This window comes from Apodemus sylvaticus, chromosome 3, assembly GCF_947179515.1.
Source record: "Apodemus sylvaticus chromosome 3, mApoSyl1.1, whole genome shotgun sequence".
In the NCBI taxonomy this organism is placed as follows: Eukaryota; Metazoa; Chordata; class Mammalia; order Rodentia; family Muridae; genus Apodemus; species Apodemus sylvaticus.
In genome coordinates, this window is record NC_067474.1 from 129,537,934 (window position 1) to 129,552,648 (window position 14,715).

The 14,715-nt window shown below is 43.4% G+C and overlaps 1 protein-coding gene across 1 annotated transcript; it reads left to right on the top strand.

Annotated features, from left to right (window-relative positions):
- The first annotated feature begins 179 nt into the window (after positions 1–179).
- Positions 180–14,715, top strand: LOC127681096 (cytochrome P450 4A10). Its single transcript, XM_052177031.1, has 14 exons — positions 180–387; positions 485–490; positions 1,525–1,669; positions 2,239–2,283; positions 2,656–2,783; positions 5,899–6,020; positions 6,437–6,591; positions 7,015–7,121; positions 7,206–7,396; positions 7,491–7,624; positions 10,515–10,579; positions 10,718–10,794; positions 13,610–13,783; positions 14,230–14,715. Exons 1-13 carry the CDS (start codon positions 199–201, stop codon positions 13,776–13,778), a joined length of 1,533 nt encoding a protein of 510 aa, XP_052032991.1. The 5' UTR covers positions 180–198; the 3' UTR covers positions 13,779–13,783; positions 14,230–14,715.

The following is a 14,715-nucleotide window of genomic DNA, read 5'->3' on the forward strand; positions in this document are numbered from 1 at the left end:
GCTGGGAAAAAAAAGCCTTGTCTCTGATTCTCAAGGTAAATCATTCCTGTTATTTAACCAACTGAACTTTGAGATCAAGATTGGTCAGCCTCACCTTTCTCCCTCCCACAGGTAGGCGGGCAATCCTTGCAGAGGATTTAGGCAAGAGGTAGAAAGGATTAGTGAGAGTGAGGGCAGCAACTGAGAAGTGGCTGCACCATGAGTGTCTCTGCTCTGAGCCCCACCCAATTCCTAGGCAGCATCTCTGTCCTCCTCCAAGTGGCCTCTGTGCTTGGTGTGCTCCTGCTGCTGGTCAAAGCAGTCCAGTTCTACCTGCACAGGCAATGGCTGCTCAAGGCTCTCCAGCAATTCCCATCACCTCCCTGTCACTGGTTCTTTGGGCATAAGGTATGAAGGAAAGGGAAGGATGGGCGGGAGAGCAGGGAGGTCGGGTGTCTCTGTCACCAAATTCACAGGGCAAAGCCTGATATCTAAAGAGTCCAAGTGCCTTGTGAGATGCTTAGCTCAGGCTGAGGCGCGACATCCTGACAATAGGGTTATTCAAACTGTTTGACTGTTGCTCAACTTTGTACTGATAGTCTTGCACGTTGAAAGCTTTGGTTGGTCCTACCTCGTCTCCTCCTCTTCTGGCTGAGTACCTTTAATATCTCTGCTGTTCTCAAACAACTTTTCAGTAATTCCTTGCCTAATCACTTACAGCTATTCTCTTCCAAGCTCAGGGCTTGCCTGGGAATGCAGACATCAGAGAGACGGAACCCTTGCCCCCACAGGCTCTTGGTGTGCCAATGATGCACATCTTAGAAGCTACCAGGCACAGGAAGGGTTCACACTGCTGGGCTGAGTAAGTGGCTGCCCCAGTCCAGGAGAATGTTCAGGATGGGTGATTTACAAACTGAAATCCCAAAGCCAGGGCACATTAAAGGAAAAGGCTAGGTAAGGCCCTCACATGAGAGTGCTCACGTTAGAATTTCCACAGGACCTTTAGCTCTCCTTTCTCCTTCCATACACCCTGCACTGTAAGCTAGTTGAATTCAAGCACACCATCACTTCTTGTCCCACAGGGTTCAGCTCAAGAACCAGGCACAGGTATATGAAATCACCCAGAAAGGAGACAGTATAGCATCCTGTAGACTGGGAAGAGACAGTACTGACCCACTGCACTGTCACCCCAGGAAATAAAGTACAGAATCAATTAGGAGGATCACAGAAAAGCATTCAACAAAGGATTGTTGATAGGTGCTCTTAGGAAGGCATAGGTATGTGGTGTTTATGTGCAGATATAATGATCTGACCATGTGACTCCTCTAAGGAGCACAACTCCATCCAACAGGACTCTCAAGATCAGCTCAAGACCAGCCCCCCGTATAGCAAAGCTATGAGTGATGGCACAGATAGTCCATTGAACTGCCCCACCTTCCTGGCAGCTTTGGAAAAATGCAGAACTATGTTCCTGTGCTTGCTACACTCTTGTCTCCAGTCCAAAAACTAAACAAGAGTCCCACTATCTTATCTTTCCCTCAACAGCAATTTCAAGGTGACCAAGAACTAAAGGAATTTATGTCATGTGTAGAGAACTTCCCAAGTGCCTTTCCTCGCTGGTTCTGGGGGAGCAAAGCCCACTTAGCTGTCTATGACCCTGACTACATGAAGGTGATTCTGGGGCGATCAGGTGAGCATAACATGCCATTGTGAAGAGATAAGCACCTTCCTCTTTGGTACTTGCCCTGTCAAATTCCAGAAGAGTGTGACCCTACACACTCTACCATTCTCCAAGGCTACAATCCAGCACATGGCCAACACTCAGTATTGAAAATTCAAATCCCTCAGCCTAATGTTTTTATCTTTCTTTGTTATTTAATAATATTAAGATGGTAAGTCTTATTAATGGTTCCAGGCTTGAAATCTCTAATTGTTACCTGCCTGGAACACACACACACACACACACACACACACAAGTCACATCTGTTCTATTCTTTGACTTTGATTGCATGGACTGTTTCTCACCAACTCAGCATCTCAGCTACAGAGGAGTCCAGCTTCTAGTACATGAATCCTACCTTCCTAAGCCTTACTGTTAGGACAGAACTTAAAGGGGATATGAAGAAATGGACAATAACATTAGACTGTTTGCCAACAGACTGCATTTAAAATACCACAGAAACCCATGGCTTCAACCACAGTTGCCTTGGGACTGCCTTATTTATCCCTTTTCTTGTTAAGTCATTGTTTCCCTTTCAGATCCAAAGGCTAATGGTGTCTACAGATTGCTAGCTCCATGGATTGGTATGTATGTCTAAATTGGGAATGTGTTCTATTAATTAGACTTTCCAAGTGCTGTGTCTCTGGTTCACAGAGAATGAAATGTGACAGACTACCACTGTCATGGTCTACCCCAAAGCTTTACTTCTGGCCCTTCACTTCTCCAAACATCTGAACAGCGGTTTGATGTACCTTCCTCTTTTGCATTTTTTTTATCTCACAGCTGGCATAATCACAGCATGCATTCCAGTGCTACTAGCTGGGAAATTCACATTCTGAACTGAACCACTCTTCAGAGTTGTCTCTAGCAGTTCCACTTCATAGTTCCTTGCCCCAATTTATCTAATGGTCTCTCTGATTTGACTCCACATATGCACACGCCTCTCTCTGTCCCAGGGTATGGTTTGCTCTTGCTGAATGGACAGCCATGGTTCCAGCACCGGCGGATGCTAACCCCAGCCTTCCATTATGACATTCTGAAACCGTACGTGAAAAACATGGCAGACTCCATTCGATTGATGCTGGTGAGTTCATTTCACTTTATTCTCCTCTACTCCCCTCAGCTCTGCTGTCCTTTCTACATCAACTGCTGCTTCTGCTACTATTACTATCACAACTTCCAGAGCTGCTGCTGCCTCCTCCTCCTCCTCCTCCTCCTCCTCCTCCTCCTCCTCCTCCTCCTTCTCCTCCTCCTCCTTCTCCTCCTCCTCCTCCTTCTTTTTCCTGCTTATATTCTCCTCTCTCCTTCTCTCTCTCAATCTCTCTCTTCACCTACTCAGTATATACATCAACAAGTTTCTCATATGTATTCTGCTATGAATACAGGTTCTTCAACTATAGTTGAAACACAAATACTCCAGATACTAGGATATAGCCATACTTGTGCATTGCCCAAGGCAAAGAGCATCAGGGTACTCTTCTCCCTCTTCAAATCATCAACTTCAGAGAGACTTCCAAGGATGATACTTGGTTGGTGTTTCTCGTGGGTCTCAGTGTTTCTGCACAGACTTGAGTGACTCATCAGGGAGATGGATTCCAGATCCACATTGTCATAGCCATACCTGGCATACCACCACCTTTCAACAGGACTCTGGATTACGACTGTTTTAGTTAATTGGAGCTAGCTTGCAGATCAGAGGTTTAGTGCATTGCCCTCATAGTGGGAAGCATGGTAGAACACAGGCACACATGGTATGCTGGAGAGATAGCTGAGAATTCTATATCCTGATCCAAAGGCAGCAGGAAGAGAGTAAGACACTAGATGTGCCTTGAGCATCTGAGTTCTCAAAGCTCACCTCCAATGACCACTTCCCCCAACAAAGCCACACATATTCTAACAAGGCCATACCTCCTAATGGACCTTTAGGGTCATTTTCATTCAAACCACCAACCACATTCCACTCCCTGACTTGTAGCCATATCCTAATGCAGAAATACATTCAGTCCAACTTCAAAAGTCCCCATAGTCTATCATAGCACTGTTCCAAAATCCAAAGTTCAAATTTTAAGAAACTCAAACAATCTCTTTAACTTTAATCCCGTATAAAATCAAAATGAAAAGGCAGATCACATACTCATGACATGTACAGGGCATACCTTTCAATTCCAAACAGGAGAAAAGGGAGCATTGTGAAGAAATACTGAACCAAAGCAAGACTGAAAACAAGCTGGCAAACTCCAAACTCTGCATCTCAACGTCTTATGTCAAAGTGCTCTTCAGATCTCCAGCTTCTTTCAGTTTTGTTGTCTTGTTCCACTCCCCATTAGCAGCCCTGCTTAGCAGATAGCCCACAGCTCTAGCATCTCCAACATTTTGGGGTTCTAAAGCAATTGAGGCTTCACAGATTCACACAACGGCCTCTTTAATCCTCTATGCAAGGATACCCAAGACATATGCCTGGCCTCAGCAGCTTTCCTTAGTCATGAAGGGAAATTTCACAATCCCTTTCTTCTTTCCTTGACTCTAAAGCCAGAAACATGTGGCCAGACTGCTAAGTTCTGATGCTTTCTAGGCCTAGACATGGACCCCTCATTCAATTACATTCCACCAGCTGGTTTTGATGGTTTCCTTTACTGCCTGCATGGCTGTCCTGAAATTCAATCTGTATACCAGGCTGGCCTCAAACTTAGAGATCTACCAACTTCTGCCTTCTGAATGCTTGGCTCAGAGGTATGCACCTCCAGGCCTGGCCCTAGGCTTTTCTTTAATTCCTTTTCACTTTTAATTTTTTTTTTTTGCAAATTTAAAGTTTATCTGAGTAGGGGCTTGGTCTGAGGTTACTACTTCCTTTATTCCACTTAGCATCAAGCTTTCTTTAATCTGTTTATCTACTTCAATACAGGCCTTCACTACATTCTACTTCCTGGTGCTTCCTTTCTTCTCAAAGTATACATTTTATATTTTTTCTTGGTCAGTTTACCCCTTTTCATTATAGATCTGCATAAGAGTGAATACTAATAACCATAAGATGGAATCCATACTAGGCTATTTTAAGATATCTTCTGCCAGTGCAATTAATCCAAAACTCCTCACTTTAGCCTCAGGCAGACTTTTTGAACAAGGGCAAAAAGCAGCCACATTCTTTGCCAAAATATCACAACAGTCCTACATACTAAAATTCTTCTCCTATGAAACCTCTTGAGCCAGGACCCCACAATTCAAATTGCGCTTAGCGCCACTGTCCTTCTACTAATATGGCCCATTAAACCTCACTTAAAGTGTTCATCTGCTTTTATAATTCTAAGTTCCAAAGTTCATATTACTCCAAACAAAGCATGGTCAGGTCTATCACAGCAATATCCTACTCCTGGTACCAACTTCTGTCATGATTAGGGTCTCATTGCTGTGAAGAGACACCATCACCACAGAGACTCTTATAAAGGAAAACATTTAACTGGGGCCAGCTTACAGTTTAGAGGTTTAGCCCATTGTCATCATGGGAAGTATAGTGGCACACAAGCATACATGATGCTAGAGAGGTGGCTGAGAGTGCTAATTCAGATCGAAAAGCAGCAGGAAGAGAGTGAAACACAGGACCTAGCTTCAGCATCTGAGAACTTAAAGCCTGCCCCCCAATGACCACTTGCTCCAGGAAGTCCACACCTACTCCAACAAGTTCATCCAAACCTCCTAATAGTGATGCTCTCTTTGGGCCTATGGGGGCTATTTTCATTCAAAACCACCACGATGTGTCAATTGTTCTCAGAAAGCTTTTGATGAATACATAGCAACTGAAGTCACTGGGGACACCCATTAGAAATGCCATCCTGGCTACTTGGGGTTTTTATGCTCTATACATAGAAGTCCTACATTATCTCAGGTTGAGCTCAGCTCACCAAACACTGATGTATCATCTTTTTTATCCCCTAAAACCAGCATTGCTTATCAGATAAAACGTCTTAACTAATTGTAAACATGTGAAATTTGTTTCCTTTCTTATGAGTTTCTATATTTAATTTTGAAGTAATTTACAAGAATATAGGTGTCCTTTCACAAAGATTTGTTTTGCAATCTGTAAAACATCTGTTATCTGAATTGAAGGACTTAGAACACGATATCTTAAAATATAGGGAAAGAATTCAGTCAATTGAGCACAAGTCTTCTGGAGAAATTAAATCAATGTTCCTCTCCCAACGCAGGACAAATGGGAACGGCTGGCTGGTCAGGACTCTATAGAGATCTTTCAACACATCTCCTTAATGACCCTAGACACTGTCATGAAGTGTGCCTTCAGCCACAAGGGCAGTGTCCAGGTGGATGGGTGAGTGAAAACCCTTGAACTTCCGGGCCTTTGTCTTACCAACTGATATGGACTTATCTGTGATGCAAGTGGGATATCTTGGATACTCAATAAAGAGTCTTACCCCAGGCCCAGGTCAATGACCCAATCCAATCCTACTCCAACCATAGACCACTGAACACTAGCTGAGGTGGATGCCCAGACACTCATGCCACCTTCTACTGACTTGAAAATTACAAGGGTTATAATATAGAGTTAGATGAAATGTAAATAAAGAATATATCGAAAAAATAAAATTGAAGCTTTAAAAAAATAATATAGACTTAGTTTGTGCTTCGATGTTGTCTATTCCTACCATATAGAAATTTCCCAGAGTTCATTCCATCTGTGGGTCAAATATCTCTATGGTCTAATCTTTTCTGTATCTTCTTATTCAGAAATTACAAGACCTACCTCCAGGCCATTGGGGACTTGAATAACCTATTTCACTTCCGTGTGAGGAATATCTTTCATCAGAATGATACCATCTACAATCTTTCTTCCAATGGCCGTTTGTCCAACAAAGCTTGTCAACTTGCCCATGATCACACAGGTTCTGTTTGTACCTTCTGTCTCCCTCATTTCCTAGGATCAGCTCAAAGGGGCTATTGATGACTGCTGAGGCAGATCCAGAGCCTTCGGTGCATTCCCCTATAGGACCTGGGTCACATATATACTAGATACTTTTACACTATCAGTGTTATGAGTTAGAACATCAGAATGCCAGGTACTATGTGAGTGTCATCATATTGGTTTATGTGTAGTGAAACCTGACCCAGCAACTCAAGCAGAGCTTCCATTGCCCATGGTGCTAAGAGAGGTCTTAACTGCATCAGGTGACACCAGTCTTCTAACACTGCCTACTCCTTACATGCTGACCTATATAGAGCACATAGCTTCAGGCAAGGAGACACATGAGGCTATATGGGGCTACAGTAGCTTTCAGGTCTGTGTGATAATTGATGTTCTGGACTAGATGGAGTGATCAAGCTGAGAAAGGATCAGCTGCGGGATGAGGGAGAGCTGGAAAAGATCAAGAAGAAGAGACGTTTGGATTTTCTGGACATCCTCTTATTTGCCAGAGTGAGTATGTACAGCAAAGGCCTGTCTGCCTGGGAACACACAAGGAACAAGCATAGCTCTGATGATGCCTGCTGCCTCCCTCAGATGGAGAATGGGAACAGCCTGTCTGACAAGGACCTACGTGCTGAGGTGGATACATTCATGTTTGAGGGTCATGACACTACAGCCAGTGGAGTCTCCTGGATCTTCTATGCTCTGGCCACACACCCTGAGCACCAACAGAGATGCAGAGAGGAAGTTCAGAGCCTCCTGGGGGATGGATCCTCCATCACCTGGTAAGAGTTCAAGAAGTAGAAATGCCCTTATTCTTTGGATAGGGAGGAGCCTGGTCTCCAGTCTACCTGACCTTCAAGATGGACTTTATTTCAGGGATCACCTGGACCAGATGCCCTACACCACCATGTGCATCAAGGAGGCCCTGAGGCTCTACCCACCTGTCCCAGGCATTGTCAGAGAACTCAGCACACCTGTCACCTTCCCTGATGGACGCTCTTTACCCAAAGGTATGAATTTTCCGAGCCTTTCAGATGATCAGTAGTCTGTATCCTTCAACAGTTCTGAATCCCTCAGAGTGCCCTTTTCCTTTTCAGTAAATAAATGCTTCTTACTCATAAAGTACAATAATAAGCTTAAATGACCTTCTATAAAGTTAAATGATCTCCAGTTCTGCTGCTTTGCAGGCACAACATTGCAAGCATCTCTTCTTTTATCAGCTAACATTCTTTCTTCATTTGAATATATGATCTCTTCATGCTGCATCCATTCTAGTTTGGGAACAGTGACATTCTTCAATTTTTATATTCCAGACTCAATTCCAGATGTCAACACCATATAATTCATAGCTATACTTGTTCTTCAGATGTCCTCACTGTCACATGTGGGTTTTCATGTTGGGGCTGGAAACACAGGCATATGTTTGTACATACAAATGGGAACCAGAGGTCAATGTTAGTTGTCATTCCACAGGCACTGTCCAGGAGTCTTGCACTGGCCTACAACTCACCTATTAGGCTAGCTGGCCAGTCAGTGGTAGGAACCTGCCTGTCTCCACCTCACCAGCAGTGGGATGACAAGCATGGGTCACCACACAGAGATTTTTTTATATGGGTTCTGCAGATCGAGCTTAGGTCTTTCTCTCAATCCCCAATAGTCACATCTTTTTATCATCCTCTACATTTGATATAATATGTGGTCATTTTTATAAAGAACTACTATTTATATATAGACCAGCAAATACAATGTGACTCTAGACTCTTGCCGAGTTCAAATTATTGGTTACTCTCAATAACCTGGTGGTAAGACCCCATTGCTAAAGACACAACTTATGTCATCAAGCAGAGAAAATGACCTGATGCTCAACTAACAGCCCTAATTCTTAACCCAAATAGTGAATAGGGGTTTTTTAAAAGCTTATTTTGCTAATAGTTCTACATTATACCTGCACAGAACAGAGGGAGGGAGGGAGAGAGAGAGAGAGAGAGAGAAAGAGAGAGAGAGAGTTTTTCTCAAATAAAAAGAGCAAATAAGGCAAATTTAAACAAAATAGAGTGAGTTTTTTCTTGCAAAACTCCTTGGAATCTTCAATTTGTCTATCTGGATGTCTGTGAAAGAAATAATGACCAGAGTTTCCTCACTCCCTGATGACTGACTTCTTTGTCTCTAGCATATGTTAGAAGTGGAACCCTGGGCATATACCCAGAGGATTCCCCAGCATGCAATAAGGACACATGCTCCATTATGTTCATAGCAGCCTTATTTATAATAGCCAGAAGCTGGAAACAACCCAGATGTCCCTCAGTGGAGGAATGGATACAGAAAATGTGGTATATTTATACAATGGAATACTATTCAGCAATTAAAAACAATGAATTCATGAAATTTTTAGGCAAATGGTTGGAACTGGAAAGTATCCTAAGTGAGGTAACCCAATCACAAAAGAATGCACATGGAATGCAATCGTTGATAAGTGGATATCAATTAGCCCAGAAGCTCTGAATACCCAAGACACAATTAGCATAACAAATGATTCCCGTGAAGAAGTACGGAGAGGGCCCTAAGGAAAGGCTTGATCCAGCATTGTAGGGAAGTACCAGGACAGAGAAAAAGAAGGGAAGTGATTGGAGAATGAGTGGCAAGAAGAAGGCTTATGGGACATAAGGGGAGTGGGGAACCTGGAAAGGGGAAATCATTTGGAATGTAAACAAAGAATATAGAAAATTAAAAAAAAAGAAAATTTTAAAAAAAAAGTGGAGCCCCACAGCTATTTTCTGCTGACCTTTTGCTGTGGCTTGGTATTTGTTCCCTGCCAAATTCATACAGCTATGTAGTTCCCAGAGTCACACATTAATGGGGTTGAGAAGGTGAAAGCTTTCGTTAATTTATGTTAATCTTGATGGTGCTATAAATTGAACAGAAGGCCTCCTGTTTGCTAAACATGTGCTCTAGACTGAGTTACTTACCACAGTCTGAGATGGTAAACTGAGCTTGACTGTGTGGTTTAGAGGTACAGATGCCAGGTAGTGGATAGATTGGAGTAGGGTTAGTCTCACATTATTCTATATAGTGGCTTTAGGAAGAGAAGGAGAGAGACCACTAAGAGATGCACACCAATCCTCACCAGATAGGATGCAACCAAGGGGAGAGAGCTGCTTGAACTTTCAGCTCCAAATCTGTGAGCTAAATGAGCTGATTTTCTTTACAAGGTAATATTTATACATTGTGTGTGAGAAATTCTTCACAAAGAAACCTTTGAATATGTTATCATGACTTTATCTCTGAAATACTACTCACTGGATGTACAGGGTAGATAAAGAATCAGACAGGGGCTAGGGAGATGTGTTTTATGAGACAAAGCAAGTGAAAGAAATCAGTGAAGACCACGTAATAAGTCATCCATGGTTCATTCTCTGAGAAGCACTAAGGTTGATGGCAAAAATGAACTGATCAGCAGATACAAGACCCCTGCAAAAAGGTTGTCAGGAAAGCAACCTTTGTCTCGCAGCTCATTATGTCAAAACCCTAGGACTGCCATCTGCTTTGGTGATATGTAACCCCTCTCTGAAACTTTAGTAACTCACCTGAAAGACCAGAATAAATCAATTCACTGTTGTGGGGACTTAATATACATCCTTAGTGTAAAATCCTTCATCAAATTTAAGTTCTAATATTATTTATTCCCAAAACTCAGGTTCATTTTCTTGCTTCCCTTTCTCTAATTCCATTTTTCATACTCCTCACTTGTGCCTCAAGTTCTTTACCAAGTCATGTGCTGACCATGATGATCTATAGCACCCAAACCTCTTGTGCAGGCATATCATCCCCTGCTGTCCTAGGAACCATGGAGTCACCCCTGGATATAACCCATCTTCTCTCGTATTCCTATCTGCCCCACAGGTGTCCAGGTCACACTCTCCATTTATGGTCTCCACCACAACCCGAAGGTGTGGCCAAACCCAGAGGTAGGAGTCCCCCAAGGAGAGCAGAGGAGTTCGTCTCAAGACCAACACCTCCTATTGCTCCCACCTCTGGGCATATTGTCCCCTTATGGGTTGCAATTGACCTCTACCTGTCCTGACCGAGGTGCTGTCTCCCTGCAGGTGTTTGACCCGTCCAGGTTTGCACCAGACTCTCCCCGACACAGCCACTCATTCCTGCCCTTCTCAGGAGGAGCCAGGTGAGACATCGTGTATATGGTGATGGAATATACTGTGGAGAATATGCAGCATACCTTGTTTTTTACCTCCTGTATATATGTCATCTCCAGGTATATCCTGATTGGTGGCTATGGGAGGGGGAGGAGCTTCTTGAGGATGTGCACAAAAGGAGGGTAGCATTTCAGGACACACTATGAAGACATTAACCCATTGGTCAAATAAATTTCTATGTCAATGGATGCCACGCACTTGCGCGTGTTCTGATATTTTCCTCACTTTAAGGGCAGGACTTTACATTGATTTTGTTTTATGTGATTTTAAAACTTTAGGTGTTCAGCTTATCGAATTTTAGGACTCTTAAAGGACATGTCTTTTCCACACCTTGACCTGACCCATCACTATTCCTGGATAGTTCTCTATTCTAGAATCACTGTGCAAGGAATTAATGTATATTTCTCAAATTTACACTTAGAGGCTATGTAGTCTAACTTCAGACAAAAGGCATTAAAAAAGAGGAGAGTAATCTGCTTTTAAGTACACTCTCTGGTTTACATACAGCATAGCGTTTTTTAAAGTATCTAGTGTGTGAAATCAAAGACACTGTTGAAATAGCTACTAAACTGAACAATGACTTTCTGATGGCTTCTAAGAATAGTGACCCTTGGGACCTAACTGCCTGTAAACCTTAAAAGGTGGAACAGAACAAGGGTGTTCCGAGCCTGTATTTCATGAATTCATGACATGGCAAATCAGCTTTCACAGAGCAGGCTATAAGGAAATTGTTCTTCCAGACACAGGCTATGTACACACACTTGATGTTCTTCAGGATTGAATGCTCTAGTCTCCACTCATTGCAAATCATGTCACTGCCACTAGAAGCCAGGAGAGTACTGGGTAACTCAGCTTAAGTTGGAATGAACCATGCTTCTGGTGGTGCGTTCTACGACAGAGTCTCAGGCTTGTCTGGAGCTCATGGTCTCTCTACCTCTACTTCCCAAGTGCTGGGATTCAGTCACAGGCTCCCACAGCTTGCTTTGGTCAGAGTTTTTAAAAAATTTTATTGTATTTCATTCTATTTTTTTCATTCCTTAAATTCAAATGAATTATATTTTAAGAACCAAGAAAAAATAATTATTTTAACTGTAAAATAAATTTTAAACCACTCCTGTATGTCAGGTGCTATGCTACATAAAAATATAGAACTAATGATTCTATCCATTCCTGCCTCTAAGAGTTCAAAACTGTCACCTACAAAGACAAATATATCTGTTGTTAAAATATATTCTTCCTCCATTCTTTCACTTGCCCACTTAGCAGTTTGCAGAACATTTCATGTTCCTGCTGTCATCCCAAACCCTGATTGTGGCATGTCCTTGAATATGGCATTGATGGAGCCTTGGGTGCCTGGAGAAACAGGGATAGTCATCGTCTTCGAAGAAATAAGAGCCAGCTGCTCCTTGATCTGAGCTTTGGGAATACGGGAATAGCCTGGGGGTGGGGGTGGGGAGGGGCGGGGCAAACATACTCAAACACCTCAACAGCTTAATCTTAAATAGGAAGTGGGATTGGCAGGAAAGAGACACAGTACAGCAGCCAGAGAGGGTAGAACTGCAGGTAGGCATTTGTTGTTTCGATTTGGTTTGGTTAAATTTTTTTTTTTACTTATTCACTTTAAATCCCACTCACTGCCTCCCTTCCAGTCATCCCTCCCACAATTCTCCCCCCTTCCTCCTCCCCCCTTCCCCCTTCCCCCCTTCCCCATTTCCCCTTCTCCTCTCCTCTGAGTTGCTGGGGATCCCCCTGAGTATTCCCCACACAAACTCTGGCACTTCCAGTCTCTGTAAGGCCAGGCACTTCCTCTCCCACTAAGGCCAGATAAGGCAGCCCAGCTAGAAGAACATATCTCACATACAGGCAACAGTAAAGACCAAGCCAAGAAGGAGGCCCATATGAGGGAGCTCGAATTTTACTTAGAAGGGGGAATAAAATAGTCATAAGAGGCAGATGGTGGGAGGGAACTGGGAGGGAGGGTGGGAAGGGGAAAGGGGTTTCGGGATCAGATGTGGGGAAGGACAGGAGAAATGGCTAGATGACCATGAAAATGAATGCAAATTTGCAACTGACAGGGGTGGAGAGGTGGGGGAAGCTCCAGGAAGAAACAGAGACCTGGGACAAAGGAAGAGCCCAAGAATCAATGGGGGTGACCTTAGCTGTGGCTCACTACCCTGGGGATATGGAACCTGGAGAGACAGTTGGCATTGGACAGAGCCCTACCTGGTGGAGGTATAGGTGGTCAGTATGGAGGGAGGGTCAGGGAGACCAAAAAATTCCAGGAAAGGAAACTGAAGAGGAATCATGGACATTTCTGAAGTAGAGTTAGAAGGCTATACACACTGATGGATTAAGGCGGTGGGGTACCCTAAGTAGGAGGTAGATGGGCCAGTCACTTGAGGATCCTCAACACAGTCTTCCTGTAGGAACTTGTCTACTAATTCCACTCTGTGGAAGCTATGTGCTAGGTCCTGAATGGAGTAATCTAAGCAATGATTAACTTATTAAATAATTCACAAGTTTGACCTCTAGTCCTTAAAATACTGGCCTAACAGATTTCATACCTCTAAAAGAACTAGGGTCAAAGTGGCCTTGAACAATGTTGAGGCTATGTCCAAAAGTCAGGAGAGCCAAGACCTGGGGTAAAAGTAGGTACGGCCTGTAACCACAACCATTAGACTGGACCTGTGGCAGCAGGCCCTGAGCATGTTCTGGGCTATTTCAAAGGTCAACCCTTAAAACAGGTGAGAGGCTAATATGTTTTATTGTCCCTTTATGAACCAGGAACTGCATTGGGAAACAATTTGCTATGAATGAGCTGAAGGTGATTGTGGCCCTGACCCTGCTCCGCTTTGAGCTACTGCCAGATCCCACCAGGGTCCCCATCCCCTTACCACGACTTGTGCTGAAGTCCAAAAATGGGATTTACCTACATCTCAAGAAGCTCCACTAATTCTGGTAAGGGCAAGGACAGACTCTATAAACATGCTGCCTGACATCTTGTCCTGCCATCATCTTGCTTTCTGTCTGCTCATCTTTCTTCACACCTATTTGCTCACTGCCTCCTGCCTCCTGGCTCACACTCTCTCTGTGCCTCTGTGTCTCTGTCTCTCTCTGTCTCTCTGTCTCTCTGTCTCTCTCTCTCTCTCTCTCTCTCTCTCTCTCTCTCTCTCTCTCTCTCTCTTCTTTCCTTGCTCTAGATCCCCCATTTGCCTTTCTGTCTCCTGCTACCCACATCTGTCTGTACACCTCATCCTGAACCTCCTCTGTCCTCCAGCCTTCTCTCCTTGCCTCTTCACTTCCTACCATCTTATTTTTTTCCTACATGACATCATCATTTTTACCAATAATCAAATTATCACATACTTAGTGGTCTGAAATAATGGAAAGTTATTATCTTACAGTTGTAGAGCTCCGAAGTCTGAAATGAGTTTCACTGGCAGAAAGCTAAGTTGTTGGTGTGACCAACCTTCAGAAGAGTGCTCCAGAGAGTCCTCTCCTCCTCTGTTCCATATGGATCATCATTCCTTGGCACTGGAATATTCCCCTGCTTTAAAGCCAGCTCCCTCCCCATCCCCTCTCTTCTAATTTCCTTCCCTTTTACAAATGTTCTTGTAGCATCATCGAGACCACTAAAATAATTTTCCCATCTAAATGTATTTTACTCGATCTAACCTACTAAGTCCCTTTTGAATTATGAGGAATAATTCAGTTTGTACCATGGGCTCCAAAACTCAAGGCCTGAACATCATTGTGAAGCCATTATTCAGCCTAGTGTCATCTTCACATGGCTGTTATCTGATGCATTCATCTGAATCTCCCCGGCAAAGTCTCTCTACCTGACTACCCCTCACACAAGTTTCTCTATCTTCCCTCCTTTCTGCAATAAA

Excerpts from the sequence above, each read along its gene's own strand:
- LOC127681096 (XM_052177031.1), top strand. The coding sequence starts at position 199 with ATGAGTGTCTCTGCTCTGAGCCCCACCCAATTCCTAGGCAGCATCTCT. Across the intron at positions 2,784-5,898 it reads ACTCCATTCGATTGATGCTG|GACAAATGGGAACGGCTGGC; the intron begins GTGAGTTCATTT and ends CTCCCAACGCAG. Across the intron at positions 6,021-6,436 it reads GGCAGTGTCCAGGTGGATGG|AAATTACAAGACCTACCTCC; the intron begins GTGAGTGAAAAC and ends CTTCTTATTCAG.